General features: G+C 38.2%; 1 protein-coding gene across 1 annotated transcript; it reads right to left on the reverse strand.

The window, feature by feature from the left end:
* On the reverse strand, nucleotides 20,225–23,873 carry LOC109237308. The gene is made up of 4 exons (XM_019403606.1): nucleotides 23,291–23,873; nucleotides 22,298–23,182; nucleotides 21,910–22,190; nucleotides 20,225–20,563 (listed from the first exon to the last, which is right to left on the reverse strand). The coding sequence occupies exons 1-4, from the start codon at nucleotides 23,871–23,873 to the stop codon at nucleotides 20,225–20,227; spliced, it is 2,088 nt and encodes a 695-aa protein (XP_019259151.1).

Raw genomic sequence — 24,722 nt, forward strand, 5'->3', positions numbered from 1 at the left:
GGAAAAAGTGGCTATTTTTGCATCTTTATCTAGAAAAACAAGGACTTGGTTTTGCAGATACGGCCTTTCACCATTTCTGGGAGGAAGATTTTAAGGCTGTGCCCGCAAACCATTTAAAATGACTCAGGGTGGCTGTTCTTGCAAAAACAGCCTTCCGGCGTCCTTTTGGGGACATTCGGCTTGTTTTAAAACAAGAATGGCATCACCCGTCTTATTTTTTGACAAAAATTAAAATTTTGACATTTTTGGCTATTTTTGCAAAAGGGAGGTTGGACCCGATGAGGGTTGCCTACGTATCTCACACCCGGTGAGAATCAAACCAGCGTAGTTCGGGCAGATTTGCCAAAATCAAAACTATTTTGAACCATAATTTTCTTTCTATTTTTCCAAATATTTTTCTTTTTCTCTTTTTCATTTTTCAAAAAAAAGTCCGGCAGCATTTCGGTACTATTTGGGCATTGGGGTTTTTTCAGAACAAATGGTTACCCTCACTTAGTCCTAACACTGCTTATTTTCATAATTCACTCATTTAGACAAGCCAGTCAACATGCAAAGCCGAGCAAATAAATGCGCAAATAGCACGTAAGATGCATCAGGATGGTCAATTCATTTTAGGTCACCTGTCCTAGACGGACCCAACCCCTGTGTTGAGTCCCCTAAGTCAAATTCACATGATGCAAACAAACGTCCTACTAGGGATCCGGCATGAGTTTTTGTTCTTCTAGGTTTAAATCCTAGGTTTATTGGTCTAGACCTGGCTTACCTGAGCGGACAACTCGAGCCGAGGGGGAGGCAGCGTACCGGGGATACAGAAGCTCCGCCGGCTTTGCAACTTATCCAAACCTCGTTCTAAATTGGGAAAGACTCTAAACAGAAGAGAAGCTACACGAAGTGCACCCTTCTCCATGATGTAGAAGACCAGAAAGAGGAAGGGATTCGCGACAGCTTATATATACAGTTCAACAAATATCAAAGCGGTAAAATATTTAGCACATATAGCATGGAACATGTAGAGAAATCAAATAAAGCCAAATGTAACAATTATACTAAGCTCGAATTCTTGAACCCTGAATCAAAATTCTGGGTTCGTATCCCCAGCAGAGTCGCCAAAGCTGTCACACCTCCTTTTTTACACACCTACCCCGAAGGATAAATGTATAAGGGAGTTTTTTCATTTAAAGTGACATTATTCCAAATGGGATTATTTATTTATTTTTAGAGTCGCCACTTGGGAAAGGATTGGCTTTTGGTGTCCCAAGTCACCGGTTTAAATTGAATCCCAAATCGAGGAAAATTTCGACTTCCCAGTTGGAGTCTGCGAACAAGAAATTCTGAATAAGGAATTCTGTTGACCCGAGGGAAGGTATTAGGCACCCCCGGATCCCGTGGTTCTAGCACGGTCGCTTAAATTACTATAAATGGCTAAAATCTGATTTTTATACATATTCCAACCTACAATGCAATTTTTAAGATTATTTACCGCTTTTAGTTATTTTTTACGAAAGTGAACGCCGTTTAAGAGTGTGTTTTTGGATCACGTTACATGAAATGCACCCGGATCCTCGACACCTCTTATTCAACGTTTTGGGATTTGGATTTGGGTCGCATGAAATGCACACCCGAGTTTAGGAAAGTAATATTATTAAAATTCGCGCCTAAAGTGACTAGCGTATTATTATCTTTGCGGAAAGCCATGAGAATTCGCTAAATGGCATGTCCCGAATTTCTAAAATATTTTTAATAAAGCATTTAATGAGGGCCCCGCAATTTATGCATTTTTATTTGGCGAGGCTCGTCCCACTTTTTATTTAAAGGCCAATCCTAAAGTGACCTATGATTTTCTATTTAGTTTTGTCTCTAAAGGGCCTAATTAATTAATGTTCTAAGATTCAAGCTTCGAGTTCAAGTCCGGGTTCAAACAAGAGGACAAGCCTTTTAATTTGAACCCACCACCTAACTCGAAAGCCCAAATTTATATTATATTAAACTATGAAGTAGGGCCTCTAAACCAATTCCACAATAATGAATTTCAGCATAGTTTGGACGAGAGTCCATCAAACAGTGGGCCTATTCAGGGGCCCAAATTGAGAGTGAATTGTATTTGTGGAGTTATGCTATGCTCCAGTTTATGAAGCTAATTTGTAATTGGGCTTTTATCACGTGACCAAGCCCAAGTCTCACCAGACACAGGATGTCCGACTTTACTTTGTGAATTAATCGAAATGCAATATTGACTTCAATTTGGCCTATTAAACTCCTTTTTACAGTTATGGTAATAGGAGATCCATTAATTTTAAAACTAGGCAATCGTGTACAATTCAAGTGAAATGCATAATAATAACCTGGAAATTGAACAGCCTGCATTTTAACATCTAAATTATGGACAGGTAAATTCAGGAGTAGTCACTGATGTCCTCTCTAATTTTGAATAAACAATGTAACAAACGAAACCTTGTGATGAACTGACTAATTTCATCAAGCTAACATCATGTTTTGAGTTTGATTATCAAACATAATAACAGGACTAACACGAATTGAGCCTAACACTGTTCAACAGAGCATTTATATGGTTCTATAGCATATAACAGTTCGGTTAAATCACAGTCCACACAGTCCTATCAATGTACATGATATAGTGTCCAAATGAATACAAAATTGAATTATATTTAAACAAAGGTAAAGTACAGCTTGCACTTCAATTCTTCTTCCAATTTGATTATATATCAGACTCACATTCATAAGTCATTTGAGGCTGAAACAAGTACCTGGAATTTGAGGCAAACAAGAAGGAAAAGTCAGCAGCAGTACACAGCAGCCAGCAACAGTTTAAAGCCAATTTCAAACCCAGGAAACGGTATCAAGCAATCCAGAAATTAGTTTCAATCAAATAACTCTAGCAAGCACCAAACCAAGCTTGAGTGACCCAAATTAACTCGAAATAGCCCTAGGACCTCTAGAACCTCAAATACTAGCAGCACAAGGAAACTCATGCCATTTTTCAACCTCGGGTGGGATGGAGATTTGATTTAGAATTTGGAAACCTCAAAATCAACCTAAATAACTCAATGGAACAGTAAGCTTTCAGGACTTCAAGCTTTCAGATTTTGAAATTTTTGAACTTCTAAATTTAGATTTCAAATTTTCAGATTTCTAGACTCTAAACTTTGAATCTCAAATTTCAGATCTCTGGACCTCTAAAAAACTTCTTTTGCAAGGCAGGAGTACTGCCTTTTATAGGCAAAATTAGGGCAAATTTCAAACTTTTACTTTACACCCTAAGTCCCTCTTTTATTTTCAAATTTTAGCTAATAAGTCCTTAAAGGACTGACTTACTGCCCAAGTAATGTTACTAAGAATTAAAAAAAGTTGTTCAAGCCCCAAACTAGAAGCTTCTAGGGGCTTCTCGACTTAGTTATTGAAAATTCCCTAAGTGTATTACCCCAATTACCCTCATCAACTACTGCATTTTACTTTGGATAACTAACCCAACTTCAACTCATGGGTCAAGTGACTCAATTGTTTAAACCCCAACTGGGCTGGCCTACTTTCTTTGGCTTTCAAAATCCCTTCTGAAATTAACCCAATACATCAGTCCCATACCAAATCCAATCCTAGCAGTTCGAATTAAATCCAGAAATAAAGGAAAAGGGGCAGTTAATACTACCTTATTCAGTAATTAGACTAACCTATATCATTAACGCTTACAAACTACAAATGACTTATACTTAAACAAATAAAGAACAGGATTAGGAAGAAGAAGAGTATCTACACAGTCGACTAATCATGGATTGAGCAAAGATTTTCAAACATGGAAAAACCTAAAGCTAAATCAGAAACAAAACAAACAAAAAAGAAGGAGAAGAAATACCTAAGGAAACAAAATACATAATGAATTAAAAGAACGAATAGGAATACCTAGCAAACCAGCCAAAATCCAACCACGAGTCTTGACAGGATACCTTGAAATTCTGACTNTTAACTTGAATTTTAGATTCGCGGATCTTGGCTAAGATTTGGGGCAAAAGGAGTGTGAATCTGTGATGTGGGGGTGGAGAAGATCCTACGGTGAAAATTTGGTGAGGATTGAGTGGTGGCGCCGCCGGACACGGCAGAGGCGGCGCTAGGGTTTGGGATTTTGGAGAGTTGGGATGAGCTTTGGAAGAAAATAAGTCCAGATATGGACTGGGGAGATGAAGAGGAAGGTGTGGTGTGAATTTGGGGTCGTTTGGAGAATCGCCGCCGGCGGAGGCGATTTCCGGCCGGCGGCGGACGGCGGGGACGTGGTGGTGCTACGCCGGCGATATCAGGGGTGGTCTGAGATGGTAAATGAGGGGTAGGGGGTCTATCTGACACTTTTATATTAAATGAGGAGGGACTTCTCGACCGTTGGATCAAGCAAACCTAGACGGCTAGGATTAACTTGATACCAAACGGCGTCGTTTTATGAGAAGGGGGGGATCTGGATCGGGTATCTTTGGGATTGGGCTTGGGGTTTAGTCCGGATTTGAAGGTTTATCTGGGCTAACCTCTGATTTTTGGCCCAAAATTCGGTCTTTTATTAAGACCATGCTCTTTTTAAATTCTTTTTGTTCCTTTCTTTTTCCTTTTGTATTTATTTTTTGTATTTTACTTATTATTAATTTTTTTTGTATTTTCTCATTTTATTATGTAAAATAAAAGACCCAAAATTAAATCTAAAATGATATTTAATTAACTAATTCCTAATTTAAGAGGAAACTAGATCGAAAAATGTGAAAAAATGTAAAATTGTAAGAAGACTATTTTTTTTTGTTATTTTTTCCTTGTTTTAGTAATGTTAAGTGACTAAAAACATAAAGTCAAATTCTAGATGCAAATATACTATTTTTGTACTTTTTTTTTGTGAATTATGGCAACTAAAATGCACACAAAAATGCAAACAAGGCACAAAATTATGCAATTAGTTCAATTAATAAAGAAAAATCCTAACTCTAAGGAATTTATAGGAGTAATTTAAGCGTGGCAAAAATCACGTGCTCACAGTCGTGTCGCGACGTTAAATCAAGCGCTTGTTGGTAGGCAACCCAATTCCATTTTTTTTTCTTTTTTTTTTGTTTACTTTTTTTTATATTTTATTGTGTTACATTTTTTTTATTGTATTTTTTTTGTAGTATTATTTTTGTATTTTGTAGGAGTAAGAGCATGGAGTCAAAGTCAATAGGCATGTGCAAAAGCGTGCAGATGGTTGAAACTAAGTGTGAGGTACCCGCACAAGGGATCATACCTGGGAGAAGTCTGAGTATCCCGTGAGCTGTTAATTCTTCGTCCTTTGGCCTACCAGGGAGTTTCTTTTACCCTCTTATTATTTTCAGTGCATTGAGGACATTGCACAATTTTAAGTGTGGGGTGAGGAGATTGTCTGGGTGATTTTCTATGCTATCCTAGATTTGTTGTAGTATTTTTCTTAGTGTAGTTAGTTGTGTTTAAAAAAATGAAAAAAGAATTTTTTTTAGAAAATTTGGACTTTTTCCGACGATGGATTTTGTGGACAGCTTTCTTGAGGGATTAAAGTCTAAACAAAAAAATTCAAAAATATGTCTTTTAGTTTCTAATAATCCCCCATGGTTTTTCTTTGTGTAACGGTTCTTTTCCATGGGATGTAGTTTGAACCGGGTAGTAGTATTTTTTTTATTTTTAGAGTAGATTAGAATTTAGGGAATAAATGGAGGAAGAATGATGAACCTAGGCGCCCTTGACTTGTTTGATAGTAGCATATTTAGGTTTTGGCATGTGTAGTATCTTCCCTATGATTTGAAATTATTGATAATGCCTTGCTTAGTTGGATAGCATGTCTTGTGATGCCTATGTCTCGTTTTCTTTACTTGTGTTCACTTTGTGCTTAATGCTTAATATCTCGTGGCTCCGTGAATACTTGCATTTGTCTGAGAGTTGGAATGAGACTGTCCTTAGTGAGTCATGTACCATGTGTGGTGACATTTTTGTGTAGTCCATGTATTGTACTTGTGTCTAGAACTTGCCCGGTTTATGAGTCGAAGCGAAATATTAGGTGATGCTCGTTTGAAAAAGGATTTTAGGCTTTCTTTGATCTTTTTGAGCTTAATTGCTTACCACAGATAAATTATATCCCTAGTTAACCCTTTTGAGCCTATAGACTTTTGTTTGGCACCCATATTGCAAGCATATATCCTTTTTGTTCTTAATTGATATTTTTGATCATTTTCCTCTTAAAGCACTTTAATTGTGAGATGAGTGCTAAAAGAAGTAAGAAGGGACTAGCGTGGGGTGGCTTTTGAGTGGAACCAATAAAAAAAAAGAAGGGTGCACTTATTTTTGTAAAAAAAAATACACCACTAGGGGAAATTGAAAAGGCAAAATAAAAGAAGAAAAATCTGAAAGCAAAAGAGAAGGGAAAATAGAGATGAATACATTGTTGTCTTGTTCCTGCTAGTGGGTATGAATTAATGTAGTGTTTAAAGAAGAAGGGAGCATTTTTGGGGTGATATTGTTTGTGAAAGTGGATTGAAGAATTTGCGCTTAAAGTTGATTATGTGGTGTGTTAAAGTGCTTAGGAGGGTTAGTCACTATTCCTAAATATATCCTACCCGTCCCTTAGCCCACATTACAACCATGAAAAAGTCCTAATTGATTTTAGATCGAGCGAGCATACATTAGTAGAGATTTACATTAAGGGCAAGCCTATGATACCAGTTACATGCATGTGACTTCTTTTGTGAGGGTGAGCGATATTTTCTTTTGATATATATATGAGTCTTTAAACTATATTTGATCATGAGATTTGATTGTGTGGGTTCAATGTATTCTCTTGTTGTAGTTGTTAGGGCACATGGCTTCATGAGGGATAGGTAACGTTATTAGACTTTTCTACGACGTTGGGTTTTCAAGCCAAGAGTGCATTGTGACATTGAGTCGATTTTTGAGGCTAGGATTGTTGTGAGCATGTTTTCTTTGTTGTAAATAATTTTTAAGAATAGTATGAGTAAAAGGGAATTGTTCCATATGTTAGAGTTTAATTGTTGCTATCAACCATGGTCGTTGGTGTAGTGTGATCCAAATGTGTTAAGATGTTAAGTGCTAAAAGATAGAGTAAATTTTTGGTTGACTCGAGGACGAGCAACGTTTAAGTGTGGGTAGTGATGTTTGGCTATAATTTCATATTTTTAGTGCATTACTTACTTTACATTTTGATGTTTTAATGCTAAATTATATTATATTTATGCCTAATTGAGTTTGAGCTTTAATCGCTAGTGTTTTGCACTAACTGTGTGTTTTATGCCTTGTAGGAGTGATTCCGAGCTATGTAGATATTATGGAATGAATTCAAGTGATTTGGAGCTTTAAAGTTTGAGTAAAAGTTCAAGGAATTAAGCCGGCATCGTGTTGGCGGGTCAACGGATGATAGTTAGAGCAAACGAAGACTTCAGTAGGCAGATTGCGCACTGCCTAGTAAAATAGATATAACTTTTTGCTCAGAACTCCATTTTGGCTGCACAATATATGGTTGGAAAGTTAACACAAAGGGCTACAACTTTCATGTTTTACGTTTTTCCAAATTCGGAACGGAAGAGGGTGAAAAATACGCGAACTCATGCGCGAAGTCGCGCGTGTTAGGGAGCTGAGGCAGAATGATGCGCGAAGTTATGCGCGAAGTAACGCGCGAGCTCGCGCTAGTCACCCGGGAAAAGTGTCCTTTTTCATATTGTAGAAGGTATAATTGTTTGGGCCCAACCCTACTTGGTATATATACATGAGAGAACGTTTTTAGAGTAATTTTGACCAAGGAAGAGCACAGAGCCACCGTGGAGGCCGGGTTTCATCTTTTCTTCCACCAACTTAGTAATTTTTATGTTTCTTTGTATGATTTGTTGTTTTTGCTACCATGTCTATGTGGAGCTAAACTTCACGTTCTAGGGTTGTGGTTCTTTCATAACTATTGTTATTCGGATATTGATTTTGATTCCTTAGTTTATCATATTGGTTTATTTATTCAATCCTGCACTTAATTATTTGATTGCTTGATCACCAATTGAATACTATCTATGAATCTAGAGTTGAGCTCGAAAGTGGGAATTCTAGATTGCATATAGGATTGAGTAGAGCAAGTTCTTGAACCCGGGCCTCGGGGAACGGATTCGCGGTTAGAATAGACATATACCTAATTGCCTTGCTTGGTTGATTTACAGGAATTATAAATGCGTTCTTGTTGATTCTAACTCCATAGATATATAGGCGTTAGGTTAGCTTGAATAGGCGAGTAAGAACTCGACAGATTCTTATGAGCAATATTAACCCTGTCAACCAATAAACTAGACAAATTAGTTAGTCAATTCAATTGAAGAATACAATAGGAATGTTAGATAGCCCATAACCCTAGATTGTTTTCATTACATTGACATCATAAAAATCAGCTCTTTCTCTCTGTTAAAAGTTCATTATTTCTTTTTATTTATTTAATTAGTTTATAATCAAATACTTCTAGGTTTAATTCTTGTATAGATAATTAGGATAGTTTAATTTAGTTAATAGTTAATCACAAGTCCTCGTGGGATCGACATCCGACTTTTAGTCACTTTATTACTTGACGACCGCGTATACTTGCGTGTGCGTTTGGCCGCAACAGGTATAGTCAGGGGCGTATGTAGCGTTCTATCGACGGATTCAATTGAACCCATAGCTTTGATACGGAATAAAAATGTATATATAAAAATTAATCAAAATTGCAAAAGTAGTAGATATAAACCTATAATTTTACAAATATAATGGGTTCAATACTAAAAATCTTAAAAGTTGAACGCATAGTGTTTAAATCCTGAATCCGCCTCTGAATATAGTGTGTTGCACTTCTCTTTACATGGGCTGATCGCAATGGCTGGCCAAGTTTACCCAACGTTGCTTGCTTTCCAACTTGTGGTGAAAATGTTACTTGATTAGGTTGTTATCATTGAGAGTTTTAATGTTACTTGACTAGTAGGTTGTTATAGTCTGTTTGATCAAATTATACGTAAGGTTGTTAAATTTCAATTGTACTCAAGTTACATTATTAAGCACTACTCGTCCGTTTAAATTTATGTGAACATATTTTCTTTTTAGTACATGCAAAAAAAATGACTCATTTTCCTATTTAAAAATAATTAATCTTTATGCAATGATTTATAGTCACACAAAATATATGTGCCTCAATTTACATCACATGTTTAAAAATCTTCGTTCTTTTTTTTTTTTTTTAAATTTCATACCTAGTAAAATAAGTTCACATAAATTTAGACGGAGAGTATATATTTTTAGGATATCATGAACAAGGTTGGTGAAAGAGAATTAATTAAAAAAGCGTAGTGTATTTCGCCATTCGAATTTTGACAACGAAAGCTGCCTAAAATTGAGAAGTATACTCATAATTTACTTTGGTGTATGTGCAAATTATAAACTACCATGAACTAACCGACAAACTCATTTTACTCTACTTGTTTGTGGACATATCTTTGACCATCATTCATTGAACTTTTCTGATTAAGATTTGACGTTTCCCACGGAGTGATTTGAAGTTTAAACTACTGAATTAATGACAATTCTAAACGTCTAAAGGATAATAATTCAAGAATAAATATGAGAATATTTAATTTTGAATTAGATCGAATTTTCCGATTCAATATATTTTGAAATTATTTATACCACTATTTTAATATTATTTTTATATCACATTCAATATTAGATAACAATCTTGTGATTGCTAATCGTAGGATAAAATAATAGAATAACAAAGACGTTCTTCTCCATATACTCTTTTTACAAAGTCCTTAAAGAAAATCATGTTAAAATTGAAGATGAAAGTTTATCCAAGTTTATCATGTAAAATCAAACACATATTTTATATTACATTTGTATATTTTTTTAATCAAATAAACGAAATATCTAGCAAGAAAGATATATCGGCTAAATAATCCAATTATTATTCACATTATGATTTAAGTATAAGTTGTTCACAAATTCAAGGACTCCCAAAGGAATAGTGGATTGCTCACCGAGGCCGATTTACATGCAAAAATATGGGGCACGTGAACCTATAATGTCTCCATAAAATTAGATATTTTATGTACATATTTTTTAAAATTGATATAATATTAACTGTTGGCACCGGTGGTCCAAAAAAGTTGGTGCACTCCTATAATAGAAATCTTAGATCCGCCTCTGATTGCTCACATATAACGCTGAGCCAAAAAGTTTGAAAGACTGGGTTTATAATAATTTGCTTTATTATTACTCTTTTTCATTTCTTTTCCTTTATTAATTTTATTTCCTTTGAATTCTTTCGTTCAATAGAGGGGCTGGTTGAGGATAATAATGGGTCCCAAAATTGTCGTTAGTAGTTTATACTGTAGTAAAGAGAGAAGAACCATGGAAAGGTGCCGTTGGTACAAAACAAAAACATGACTTTTCCAACTGCTCCGATAAAACTTTAATGCGTAATTATAGCCAAGTGTGGCCTACCTCAAATTCCGTATCAAATTTAGGCCTGACCAGTGACCATCCCACATGCAAATAACCTGTACTTGTACCTTAACTACCCGTGTTCATTATTCTAGCAAGTCTTGTTTATGAAACATTGGAAAGTATACTCCCTCTATTTCTGAGCCCGGAATCAAAATGTTATTTTGGACTTAAAAACACAAATAAGGGTAAAAAAAAAAGTGACCATAATATATATAACGCCAGAAAACCTGGCGCTATATAATAACGGTAACTGCACCATTAATATATAGCGCCAGGTTTTCTGGCGTTATACTGACACAGTGATATAGCGCCAGAAAACCTGGCGTTATACCCTTTTTTTTCCTGATCCCAGCAATAATAGCAGAGTACAATAATTCAAAAGCGTATAGTGCCAACTTATTTGGCGCTATATATGTAAAAAAAAATCTTCACGGCTCTCCATTTTCTATATAAAGAGGTTAGAATCGCATAGAAATGCATTCAAAAAATTTTTTAACTCTTGTTGAAACGACTGTTGTTGTTAAATTCTCCAGCATTTTTTTATTATGTCTGAAGAGCGTAGGATAAGAGTTTCATTATATTGGGGTGGTGAGGTTGTGATGGAGAATAACTCTGTGGGCTACAGTTTACCTGCTAAGTGTCATGTTAAATTGCCACTGACAATGGAGTACGATACATTGATATCGTTGTTATGCAAAAAAATGAGTGTGAGAAAACGTTCGGTGATACTTAAAGTAACCGGAAGATATCCTTATTCCGTCACTCCGCAAGGGGTTGCTTTTTACTCGGAGTTTAACATCGACGATGATGAAACTTTGAGTGACTTTTTGAGGACTCCGGACGAATGTCGGGATTTTCTTGTAATCACAATGTTGGAGATGTACGTGAAGGTCGAAGACGTTCCAAAAAATGAGGTTGTGCGTAGTAGAGATAACCCCCAGTCATCGGGGGGTTATTCTGGAACAGTTTTTGCCGGACAAGTTCCGGATGAAAGAGTTATCTTTGATTTAAACTTATCACCGCCGGTGAATGAGCAGCGAGAAAATAATTTATACCCTACTTTCCATAACTCACAAGACGAGTGGTAAATTTCAATTTTCATTTGTGTTAATTATGTATATATTTGTTGTATTGAATTTGTATTAACGCTCACATATTTAATAGGGGGTACCGGCCGGATATGAATTTTACAAGTGGCCCATCCGGTAGTCATCACCTAATTGATAACGTCCATCATGGAATTTTATCACATTACGACTTGTAAGTGAAGTGATTTACGCAAAATATGAAAATCATTTATTAATTTAGTAGCTTATATTTTTGTTGGTTGTGCAGTGAAAACGAGCAAGTTGAACTCACTCAATTGCCCGAAAATGATGTATTACATCGGGACCTGGCAGATGCACAGAGTCAGGAACAGAACAGTGATTACGATAACAATGCGGATGAATCCGGGGATGAGACACCCTTTGCTCGTGAGGATGGTGATGCAGAGGATGAGGAGGAAGGACCTGATTTGAAGAGAGACCCCCCTAGACGAAGTGTGTATGAGTCCGAAGTGCCGTTTCATTCAAGAGAGATTCCTTACATTGATAACTTGCCAGCCGTGCCGGATGTGGAAGCTCTCACAAGGGATATTGATAAAATTCGGACAGCAATGTGGGATGAGTCTAGACCAACGGTACTTGCAAAGGGGATGTTTTTTCCTGATAAAGCGCGCCTAAGCAGGGCTTGTAAAATGCACAACGTAAAAGAGTGTCATGAGATGCAGGTATGGGAGTCAAGTCCGACGGTATACAAGGTTGTTTGCCGCAGGTGGTTTTGGCCATGTAATTGGATGTTGCGTGCGACCAAGAAGAAGACAGGTATGTGAAAAATGGGTAAATACATTCCCACCCACACATGCGAAATGGACACATTCAACGGGAATCACTTCAACTTGGATATTGACTTGATTTCTCTTGTTCTTATTCCACACATCGAACAGTCCATAAGGTATAAAATCAAAGAGTGCATTACATCAGTCCAGCAGGAACATGGCCATACCATTACTAACAGAAAGGCATTTCTCGGGCGCAAACGAGCGTTTGAAATAGTGTATGGTAACTGGGATAAGTCATTTGCAGATCTGCCTAGGTACATGGCTGCACTACAGCATTTTAACCCCGGGACGGTTGTTGAGTGGAAGCTTGAGCGAAGTGCAGGTAAACCAGAATATATATTCAATTACGTGTTCTGGGCGTTTAAACCAGCAATTGATGGTTTTTCGCATTGTCGCCCTGTAATATCCATAGACGGCACTCATGTCTATGGAAAGTACGATATCAAGCTGTTAATAGCCGTGGCAGTAGATGCTAATTGACTACCACCCCACTCAGTAAACCTTGAGTGGGCAAGTCATTGAGTGGGCAATGTAGTTGGGAATAAGTAGGTTTTTTTTTTTTTCATATATTTTTTTTTCTTTTTTTTCTTTTTCTTTTTCTTTTTCTCTCTTTTTTTTTCCTTTTTCTTTTTCTTTTTCTTTTCTTTTCGTACTTCCGGGTTCCAAAGAGGGTAGCCAAAGGAGAGTAACCGGCTCAAATGGGTTTACAAAGGGTTGATAGTGTTTGGATAGCGAGAAGAAAAGCCTTCGTCATCTCAATTGCACAAAAGCCATCGCCGAATGAGGATTAGACGTAGTACCTTTTTACCGCATCTGCGTTGACTGCTGTATCAGGATCATTCCCTTCGATGTCTCCCAGATACAGTGCTCCTCTTGGCAATATTTTCCGGATGATGTATGGACCTTTCCAATTAGGGGCAAACTTCCCTTTTGCTTCCTGATGATGAGGGAGAATGCGTCTGAGTACCAGCTGTCCCACTTTAAAATTCCTGGGACGCACTTTCTTATTATAGGCACGGGCCATTCTTTGTTGGTACAGCTGTCCGTGACAAACCGCGGCCATCCGTTTTTCATCAATTAATGACAATTGCTCTAGTCGGGTTTTAACCCATTCACTGTCCTCAATCTCCGCCTCAACGATTATCCGGAGTGAAGGAATTTCCACTTCTGCAGGTATGACTGCTTCGGTACCATAAACTAACAAGTACGGTGTTGCTCCAATTGATGTACGTACTGTGGTGCGATACCCAAGTAATGCGAAGGGTAACTTTTCATGCCATTGCCGGGAGCTTTGAATCATCTTTCTCAAAATCTTCTTGATGTTCTTATTTGCTGCCTCGACAGCACCATTGGCTTTTGGCCGATAGGGAGTTGAGTTTCTATGCGTTATCTTGAATTGTTCACATACCTCCTCCATCAGGCGACTGTTCAAGTTAGCTGCATTGTCTGTAATAATAATTGCAGGAATGCCAAAGCGGCAAATGAGGTTGGAGTGCACAAAGTCTACCACGGCTTTCTTGGTGACTGACTTGAGGGTGATGGCTTCAACCCATTTTGTGAAATAGTCGATTGCTACCAGTATGAACCTATGCCCATTCGAAGCTTTCGGCTCGATCGGCCCAATGACATCCATGCCCCAAGCAACAAACGGCCAAGGTGCTGACATCGGATGGAGTTCTGTCGGAGGTGCATGAATCAAATCGCCGTGCACCTGGCATTGATGACATTTCCGAACAAAACTGAAACAGTCCTTCTCCATGGTTATCCAGTAATACCCGGCTCGCAAAATTTTCTTTGCCAACACATAACCATTCATATGAGGTCCACATACTCCTGCGTGCACTTCATGCATAATTCTTCCAGCTTCTTCGGCGTCAACACATCTTAGCAAGTTGAGGTCCGGGGTTCTTTTATACAAAACATCACCACTTAAAAAGAAACCACTCGCATGTCGTCTAATGGTTCTTTTCTGACCTCCGGTGGCCTGCTCAGGGTATTCCTGTGTTTTCAGAAATCTCTTGATATCATGATACCAGGGCTGACCACTTGGTTCCACCTCAACCGCATTACAATACCCGTGCTTTTCTTTGATTTGAATCTCTAAGGGGTCAATATGGGCATTGCCTGGGTAAGGCAACATTGAAGCTAGAGTGGCAAGTGCATCGGCTAGTTCATTATGACACCGAGGGATATACCTGAATTCTACTGACTTGAAGCGTTTGGTGAGATCTTCCACATGCTGTCGATAAGGAATGAGCTTAACATCTCGAGTTTCCCATTCTCCTTGGGCTTGTCGGATAATGAAAGTCAGAGTCCCCCATCGATNACTTACCCATGGGTTCCGCGCCCCATATATTGTGGCCCAGTGGCACCAAACTATTATTAATAGTCATATATTTTTTTTTATAATTTAAATTTATATTTTTTAATAATTTAATTGTATAAATTGCTTACGTATGGCTTCCGGGCTCGATATTTTTGAGGCCCAGCGGCTATATGTTTTTTTTATAATTGAAATTCATATTTTTTAATAACTCAATTGTATAAATTTTATATATATATAAGTTTCGGGCTCCATATTTTGAGGATCGAAATACCAGTATAAGATACTAAAACAAAAGGAATTCTAAGCTAAAATACTACACATTACTACGCTACAAGGCTCTAAATTTTACTACGCTAAAAGGGTCTACGTTTTACTATGCTAAAAAGGTCTAGATTTTACTACGCTAAAAAATAATCTAAACTAAACATAAACAACAAATAAATTTAATTGCAAATAAAACACAAAACGGCATGGAAGCACATATATATAAATGAGAATATTAACAGACAAATTTATTTGACAAATTTATATTTATATATAAAACAGTAAAATTAAATCCGGATAAATTTAAGATGCTAATTTCGAAAAAAAAACACAAACCGAAATAGAACACATACAAATCAAATAATATGCATTATTATAAAAGTTTCAACTTAAAATAAATCGAAATACCTCGATTTAGAATTTTCGGAAATCAAATAGATCGAAATTTTGACTCCGAAAGCGTTAACCAACAATAACAAGAAGCTCTACTCGAGTGTGGGACCTACGATCTTCAAGTTTTATGTGCCCGGGGGGACCCAATTTTTTTTTTTTAATATTGGCAGACAGTTTACAGTGGGGGGACCAAGGGTGGGAGTAAAATATTTGAAGAAGGAAGGCGACGGGTGAAGAAGATGGAGGGTTTTTTTATTAAGGGGTATAACGCCAGGTTTTCTGGCGCTATATCACTGTGTCAGTATATAACGCCAGAAAATCTGGCACTATATATTAACAGTGCAGTTACCGTTATTATATAGCGCCAGGTTTTCTGGCGTTATATATATTATGGTCACCTTTTTTTTTACACTTATTTGTGTCTTTTGAGTCCAAAATAACAACATTTTGGTTCCGGACTCTCTATTTCATTGAAAATGTTTGACCAGATATGAAATTTGAAAGAAATTAGAATAATGATCTAAACCAAACGATTAAATTTGTGTAGCTATAAATTAGTTCATCAAGAATAAAATAAAATAAAAAGATGTCACTATTTTGATAACATATTAAAAGAAAAGTATATCACATAAAATAGAATAAAGAGAGTACTCCATCCGTTTTAATTTATGTGACGTAGTTTGACTTCGCATTGAGATTCTTTTTTGGGAACTTGGATAGATGAAAGAGTAAAAGCTTTTGTGGGGCCTTTGATTCGTATGACTATCGTTGCGACCAAAAACACTCACGCAAGTATACGTGATCATCAAGTAATAGAGTAGCGAGTAGAGTACCGTTCCCACGTAGACTTATGATTAACTATTGACTGATTCAAACTCAAATAACTGTTCGATTCAGGATATTTCCCACAAAATGTATAACTGACTAATTTACTACCTAACACTATCAAGCAATGAATTAAATAGAAATCAACCAAAACAATTAGGCAATTTCGGATAACAATCAGTAGGAGAGGATACTCCAGGGTCACAGGCTAGCTAATAATGGTGTTGTGTTTTTGGCTTAAAATGACTAGTTGATCTGACTGGATTGTTGATTGACAGGGTTGATGTTACTCATAAGAATCTATCGAGCTCTTACTCGCCTATTCAAGCTAACTTAGTGCCTATATGTCTATGGAATTAAGATTAATAAGAATGCATTTACATTTCCCGTATTTCGACCAAGCAAGGAAATTAGGTATATGTCTATCCTAATTACGAATCCATTCCCCGATGCCCGGGTTCAAGAACCTGCTCTATTTGATTCTATATGCAATCTAGAATTCCCACTTTCGAGTTCAACTCTAGATTCGTAGATAGTATTTCACTGTTAGCTACTCAGCAAAATAATTAAAAACAGAATTAAATAAACAACCCAATATGATAAACCAAATTCGTCAATTTAAACTTCAAACATTAACATTCATGTAGCACCCATGACCCCTGAACAATAGGGTTCTTAGCCACTCATGTTCATACAATCATCAAAAATAATGTTTTCAAACATAAAATCAATGAATACTAGAAGTAGAAAGGAAAAATTGATCAAATCCGTGCTCCCGAGTGTTTCGTACTTTTGTTCCTCTCTCAAAGTCATTCCCCCCCCCCCCCTCCAAAATAGGTTTAGGTTGGCTTTTATATGAGTTGGGGACATCTTGGGGTCTAAATAACCGAGTCCTAGTCGGAACAGGACAACTTCATGTCTCGAGCAGCGTGGGGCGCTGCCCCTGGCGCCCAAAATTTCAAGCTTCTGTGAATTGCGTCACAGGTAGCGCCCCGCTGCCTGTGGCCCTCAAATTTCATTTTTCGCCTTTTCTTCCCAATTTCGCTCCAATTTGCGCCATTTCGTCCCAAATTACATCCGAATGATTCCTACACATAGAAATACAACAAATTAGCACAATTCATCATATTATACATCTTAAATCTTCGAGACATCGAGCAAAATGTGAGGCAATATATACCAAAATATGCATACATTAAGCCAATTATCAACACCCTACACTTAGACTCTTGCTCGTCCTCGAGCAATGGAACTATATTAACACCCCAAAATGTACTTATCACTATGAAAGAGCACTTTACAATTAATTCAACCAAACGCCCTACCTTTGGACTATGATCGATATCGGCAAGTAAGCATGAACACACAAATTTCACGTTCTTTCCGTTTTTAAACTAGCCCATGTATACTCAATATTATTCAACCAACTCAGCAAGCTCTCCACAACCACCTTACCTTAAGAGACGACTCGTTACCACTAAGCATCCTCAACTCACGCACTCACCCAGCAAAAGAAAGTGTACTACATCACCAATCCGTCATGAGACCAAGTGCCCTCACCACAAATAAGAGTGAATATAGAAGTAGTCCATACATTCAAATATCACACTGACCATAAATTAAGGACATCACACAATTGAACAAAATTCACTCACTCTCACAAAGAAATCATGTGCATCCCATGGTCGTACCATAAGCTTGCCCGTAGTGTACATCTCTACTAATCTAAGCTAGCCGAATCTAGGATCAATTAGGACTTTAAGGTTGTAATGTAGGCTAAGGGATGGGTAGGATACATTTAGGTATAGTGACTAACCCTCCTAAGCACTTTAGTACACTAACTCACCAAATCAAGCGCATTTTCTTTTCAACCCATTCACTTGTCACACACCATATATAACATAGCCCTCTTTTCAATTAAGCACCTCCATGGTTTCAATAGATGAGTTAGAAGGATTAGGAGGTGTGTCTTTCTATATTATTTGAACTTTTATTTGCTTTTTCTTGCAAAATTTTTCCTTTTTTTTGTTCTTTCCTTTCTTTTTCTTTTTCTTCACACACTCCATACATTGAAGTTCATAAGCTAGTGACCTTCTTTCACAATTTTAGTGCACCTTAAGAGCCCTTCCATGGTTCCACTCAAAAGTCACTCCCCAATCACTCCCCTTACTTCTTTTAGCGACTAAGTGTCTTAGGAGGTAAAGGTTCAACAATCTCGAATTAAGAACAAAGTAGGAGTACAACTTGTAATGTGGGTGCCAAGGAAACGGTCTATAGGATCAAAAGGGCTAGCAACGGGAAAATTATATTTGTCAGTGACAAGCATTTTTATAGTCAAGCAAGAAACGCCTACGTCATCTCCAAGACTAGCACAACTTAATGATTTTGCGTTGATTAACACATGGGGCAAGTTCTAGACTACACAGGATAGTACAGAATATCGACAATCCTTACACACACATGGCACTTGACTCACTCAAAACGGTTCGGTGCGACTCTCAAGTCAAGCAAGCATAGCAAGTTGAAATTTTTTAAGCAACAATGCACTAGGTGGCACACAAGTCAACCAACTGAGAAAAAGTCATCAAAGAGTAGGCTACTTAATTTACTTGGGCATTACAATTCACATCAAATATTCAGGAAGACAGAGCGCATGCAATAACTTAATTAACTTTCTAACACCAAACATGTCAATAGGTACCTCCAAGCACCTCAGTTTTCTCCCTTATCCTACTCCTAAAAAGCATAAAATAAAACACCCGGTTCGAGCTACACCCTTGAAAAAGAACCGGCGTCCAAAAAACCAAGGGATACTACCTAACTATCCTAAAAAACAAAAGAAAATCGTTTTGGTATTTTTTTAATAGGACTTTAATCCCTCAAGAAAATTTTCCACCAGATCCATCGTCAGGAAAAGTCCACGTTTTTTATGTAATCTAGCTAATTAGACTACGTTAGTCTTAAACTAAGCTAAAAGGTGATTAAAAAACAAAACAATAACACTAAAAAAAATTAATACAATTACAATTCAAGGAGTATTCACCTACCCCACACTTAAGCAATGCATAGTCCCCGATGCATAAAGAATTCAAAACAGAGTAAGGTGGAAGAAAGAACTCCCTGCTAGTTGGAGTCTGCCTCCTCAATATGTCCACCAGCTGCGGCTCTGGGCTCATCATCATCACCTAAGGGTACCAAAGCCATTGGTCTTGTAACATCATCATCATCCGCATCCTCATTATCAGATCCCTTGTCAGTGTTTTCATCCTCAGACGGATGAATGGGACTGCCTGGTGCTATGCCCAACATCTCCTTGGAAGAACTGGAGAGATCACTTTGCAATTGCGTGTGCTCCTCATTTGACACCCCTAGCCTGATCATTATAACATTGAGAGAATTATAAAGATACATGTTGAAATTTTAGTCCCTCTCATTACTAGCAGTCTGGGTAAGCTTTGATGTGGACTCTAGCAAGGATGTGATGTCTAGCAATGCCTTGGGTGCCTCCACTACCTCATCATAGCCAGGGTACTCCGGTACCTCACGGGATAGCATGTACTGCGTCAGGAAGTTCCCAAAGAAGAACCTTTTGATCCTCCATCCAAAACGGGTGCAGACCATCTCCCCAAGCATGAGCTCACCCACATTTATGGGGCACCCGATCATCAGAAAGTAGATCACGCACACTCGAGCTCAAGCGCACTCGCTGTTATGCTCAACGAGCATTAATCTAGCCTACACAAAGTTCTGCCAAACCTTAGCCGTCTTGTTAAAGTCGAACCAGAGCATTTCAAGGTGAATATTTCCATTAGTCTGCATCCACTTCGTATTAGAAACAATGCCACAAAGTGTGTGACGTATTGCCTGGAGCGTGGACTTTTGACAAACATTCGAAGCCTTCGTGGGTTAGGGGTATCAACTCCCAAAAAGCGACAAAAGGCTTCCCTATCCATTGGAATTTAATTTTCTCTGACCCATGACTCGTCCTTTTTCGCGTTCCAGTTGGCATAAAAACTCTCTTACCATGCTTAGATTTGCAAGGCCTGGACATTCGAGGAGCTTATCCATCTTTTTTCTACCAATCTAGCAAGTACATTTGGAAAGTTCCGTTCTATGGCCTTTACATTAATCCCCATTTCGGAGACATATCTCCCATATGGAACAAAAGTGTCATGCCATTTGATGGCGTCATCTCGCACTAGTTCCACCCGAGGCCGTGATTGCTTCGTAGACCCGCTAGCGACTTGCTTTCCCTTAGCTTGACGGGAAGAACCGTCACCGTGCTTGCATTTTTTGGGAGGGGTTGTAGTAGTAGAGGACTTCCCTACCCCTTTTCCTTTGGCGGTACTGTCACGAGCCATAGCAACCTACACACGATAAACACAAAGATGAGAGTGAGTTACGAAATTTCGCCGAAGGTCATCGTGAGGGGCAAAGATGACCCCACACTTAAAACCGAAGGCTATGTATAATAAAATTACAATATTGGTTCAACATGCACCAATGTGTCATCACAAGGCTATAGGTACTCAAGACTTCCCTATGCCATACAATTCAAATAGCTTAACAATGCCGTAACTTAACTATGGTGCAAGCAAGCAAAGCTAAATTCAACATTACTACAATAATCTAGTATACTAAATACAATTTACAAGAGTTTACAAAAAAATACAATGCCCTCAAACACCCCACACTTCGCCCAACCTCATATACAACTACCATCGGCTACTCAGACTTCACCGGTGTTCAATTTACTATCATAGGCATTTTAGCAAACACCTTATGGGCATCAATTTTGCTTCTTTTATTTCTGGAACAAGGTGGCCCTCCCAAATTTACATGAAGTAGAGGGAACTATAGTTTACTACTTCAAACAAAAATTCACAACCAAATTTTGCACCAAATTTCGTGTACAATAAAGCCACCCATAAAAACATCAAAGTATATTTAAGAGACCTAGGGGATTGAGGATTGTTGGATAAGGAAAGCTAACATTACATTAAAAAATCCAAAATACAAGAAAAGAGAACAAGAAGAACATACCTTTGATTCTTGAGATTAAATTGAGCAACAAAGATTTTTGAGAGCTCGAGAGAAACAGAGAAAAGAGGCTGAAGAAGAAGAAGAGCTCGACAATTTAGGCGTGGGGGGCTTTTGGTTTTAGCAATTTTAATTTAGGTGGGGGATGGGTTTTGTTAATTGTGTATGGGTTAGGAAGTGTGTATATATGGGTAACTGAGTTGGGTTATTTTGGTTTTGGTATTTTAACTAAACAAAGAAAACAAAAAAAAATTTACTTACCTGATCCACCAGCCCAGCGCCCCATGCTGGGGCCGGCGTTGGGTTTTCTTTAGCTACTGGAAATTGTGCCCCAGGCAGCGTGGGGTGCTAGCCTAGGCGCTCGTTTTGCAAATTTTTGTTTTTTTTTTGTTTTTTTTTTATAAAATCCCGACTACCTGAGCACTCAATACATACATTACACACTCCCACACCATTCTCACCTATGATTTTTGCACTACAAGGAAAACAAAAAATTAGTCTACTCTAAGTAGAAGAGAACAAAAACTAAACTACGAAAGCAATAAAAATTGGGTTGCCTCCCAACGAGCGCCTGATTTAACTCAACACATTTTTAAGCATCAGCCAAGTCCACCGAGGTCTTGTGACGTGCAATCTCACCACCCTAATAATGCTTTATTCTCTGTCCATTTACCAAGAAGGTACCACTTGAGCTTGTATCACGTAGTTCCACAGCTCTATGAGGCCTCACACTTACCACAACAAAAGGACCTGCCCAACGAGACTTAAGCTTTACGGGAAAAAGCTTCAACCTCGAATTGAACAAGAGAACTTCTTGACCCAGCTCAAACTCTCGATGTTGGATGTGCTTGTCATGCCACCTCTTCGTCTTTTCTTTATATAATTCGGCATTTTCATATGCGTGCAATCGAAACTCATCAAGCTCGTTGAGTTGTAGCAACCTCTTCTCACGAGCTAAGTCCATATTCATATTCAGCTTTTTATTGCCCAATAGGATTTATGTTCAAGCTCAACGGGTAAGTGGCACACCTTCCGATAAACTAACTTATACGGAGAAGTACCTATGGGAGTCTTATATGCAGTTCGATATGCCCATAATGCGTCGCGCAGCTTCCCGGCCCAGTCCTTTCTATTTCCACTTACCGTTTTCTCCAGAATCTGCTTTACCTCTCCGTTTGAAACTTCTACTTGACCACTCGTTTTGGGGTGATAGGCAATGGAAACCTTGTGCTTAACTCCATACTTTGCAAGAACATTATTCAGCAATTTGTTACAGAAGTGAGTTCCTCCGTCACTTATCAACACTCTTTGAGTCCCAAAGCATGTGAAGATGTGCTTCTTTACAAAGCTTACCACTACCTTTGTGTCATTAGTAGGAAGAGCAATGGCCTCCACCCACTTAGAAACATAGTCGACCACCACTAAGATGTACCTGTGACCATTAGAGTATGGGATCAGTCCCATGAAATCAATCCCCCAAATATCAAAAAGCTCTACTGCTAGAATGTTTTGTAGAGCCATCTCGTGCTTCTTCATGATTGTTCCGGTTCTTTGGAATCTGTCACACTTTTTAACAAAGGCATATGCATCCTTAAACAGTTTTAGCCAATAAAAACCTGATTGTAGCACTTTTTGGGCGGTTTCATCCCCACTGTGATGACCTCCATATGGCGAAGCATGACAGTCATGCAGTATTGCATTCATCTCTTCCTCAGGGACACATCTTCGTACCAACTGATCTGCGCACTGCCTATATAGGAATGGCTCATCCCACAGGTAGAGCCTCACATCATGTAGGAACCTTCTTCTATTATCGGGCGTCAATTCTGGTGGTGTCACCCCACTTGCAATAAAATTCACATAATTTGCATACCACGAGGCTTCATTTGAGGTGATTGCTAATAGCTGCTCATCAGGAAATGTTTCTTTGATAGACCCCCCTTTAGCTATATTGCTCCAATTTTCTAGTCTAGACAAGTGATCAGCCACTTGATTCTCTGTCCCTTTTCGATCTAGGATTTCTAAGTCAAATTCTTGCAAGAGCAGGTCCCAACGAATCAGCCTCGGTTTGGCATCTTTCTTTTCAAACAAGTATCTGATAGCTGAATGATCTATGTAGACGATTACTTTTGTTCCTACTAGATAGGTTCTGAACTTGTCAAACGCCCACAACACTGCAAGTAACTCTTTTTCAGTAACTGTGTAGTTCATCTGGGCTGGATTTAGAGTTTTGCTCGCATAATAAATGGAGTGAAATATTTTATCCCTCCTTTGCCCCAAAACAACTCTGATTGCTATGTCACTTGCATCGCACATCAACTCAAATGGCTGCGCCCAATCTGGGGCAATGATAGTTGGTGTAGTCACCAACCTTCCCTTCAGATCCTCAAATGCTTTCAAACAGGCATCATCAAACTTGAAGGGGATATCTTTATCAAGAAGCTTGCACAAAGGAGAAGAAATTTTCGAAATATATTTAATGAAACGACGATAAAAACCTGCATGGCCCAAGAAAGTGCGAATGCCCTTGACGGATGTCAGTGGGGGCAATTTTTCAATCGCATCCACCTTTGTTTTATCCACCTGAAAACCATTTATGGACACCTTGTGCCCCAAGACTATACCTTCACGTACCATAAAATGACACTTTTCCCAATTTAGTACCAAGTTTGTCTCTTCATACCTAGCAAGCACTTTATCAAGGTTCGTTAAACAATTATCAAAAGAGAAACCAAACAAAGAAAAATCATCCATGAACACTTCTACAAATCTTTCAACCATATCAGTATAAATATCTATCATACACCTTTGAAAAGTCGCAGGTGCATTACAGAGACCACAGGGCATTCTATTGAACGCATACGTGCCATATGGACACGTAAATGTGGTTTTCTCTTGGTACTCTAGGGCTATGGAAATCTGATTATACCCCGAATAACCATCAAGGAAACAGTTGTATTCCTGGCCAGCTAATCGATTAAGCATTTGGTCAATAAAGGGGAGGGAAAAGTAGTCCTTTCGGGAGGCATAGTTTAATTTTCTATGATCTATGCAAATTCTCCACCCAATGACAGTTCTTGTTGGAATCAAGTCATTATTTTCATTAACCACTACAGTTATCCCCCATTTCTTAGGCACACATTAGACGGGGCTTACCCATTTGCTATCAGAGATTGGAAATATAATACCTGCATCAAGCCACTTAATCACTTCTTTTCTTACCACCTCTTTCATGATTGGATTTAGGCGCCGTTGTTGCTCTAGCTTGGCTTGTGTCCATCCTCCATGAGGATTTTGTACATGCAAAAAGCTAGACCAAAGCCTCTAATGTCAGACATCGTCCACCCAATTGCTTTCTTGTGGTCACGTAGCACTCTTAACATCTTTTCTTCATGCAATTTAAACAAGTCAGAAGAAATAATAACAGGTAAAGTGTCAGAACCAACCAAATAAGCATATTGAAGGTGAGGGGGCAGGGGTTTATGA

The sequence above is a fragment of the Nicotiana attenuata genome, chromosome 1, assembly GCF_001879085.1.
Source record: "Nicotiana attenuata strain UT chromosome 1, NIATTr2, whole genome shotgun sequence".
NCBI classification, from domain to species: domain Eukaryota; kingdom Viridiplantae; phylum Streptophyta; class Magnoliopsida; order Solanales; family Solanaceae; genus Nicotiana; species Nicotiana attenuata.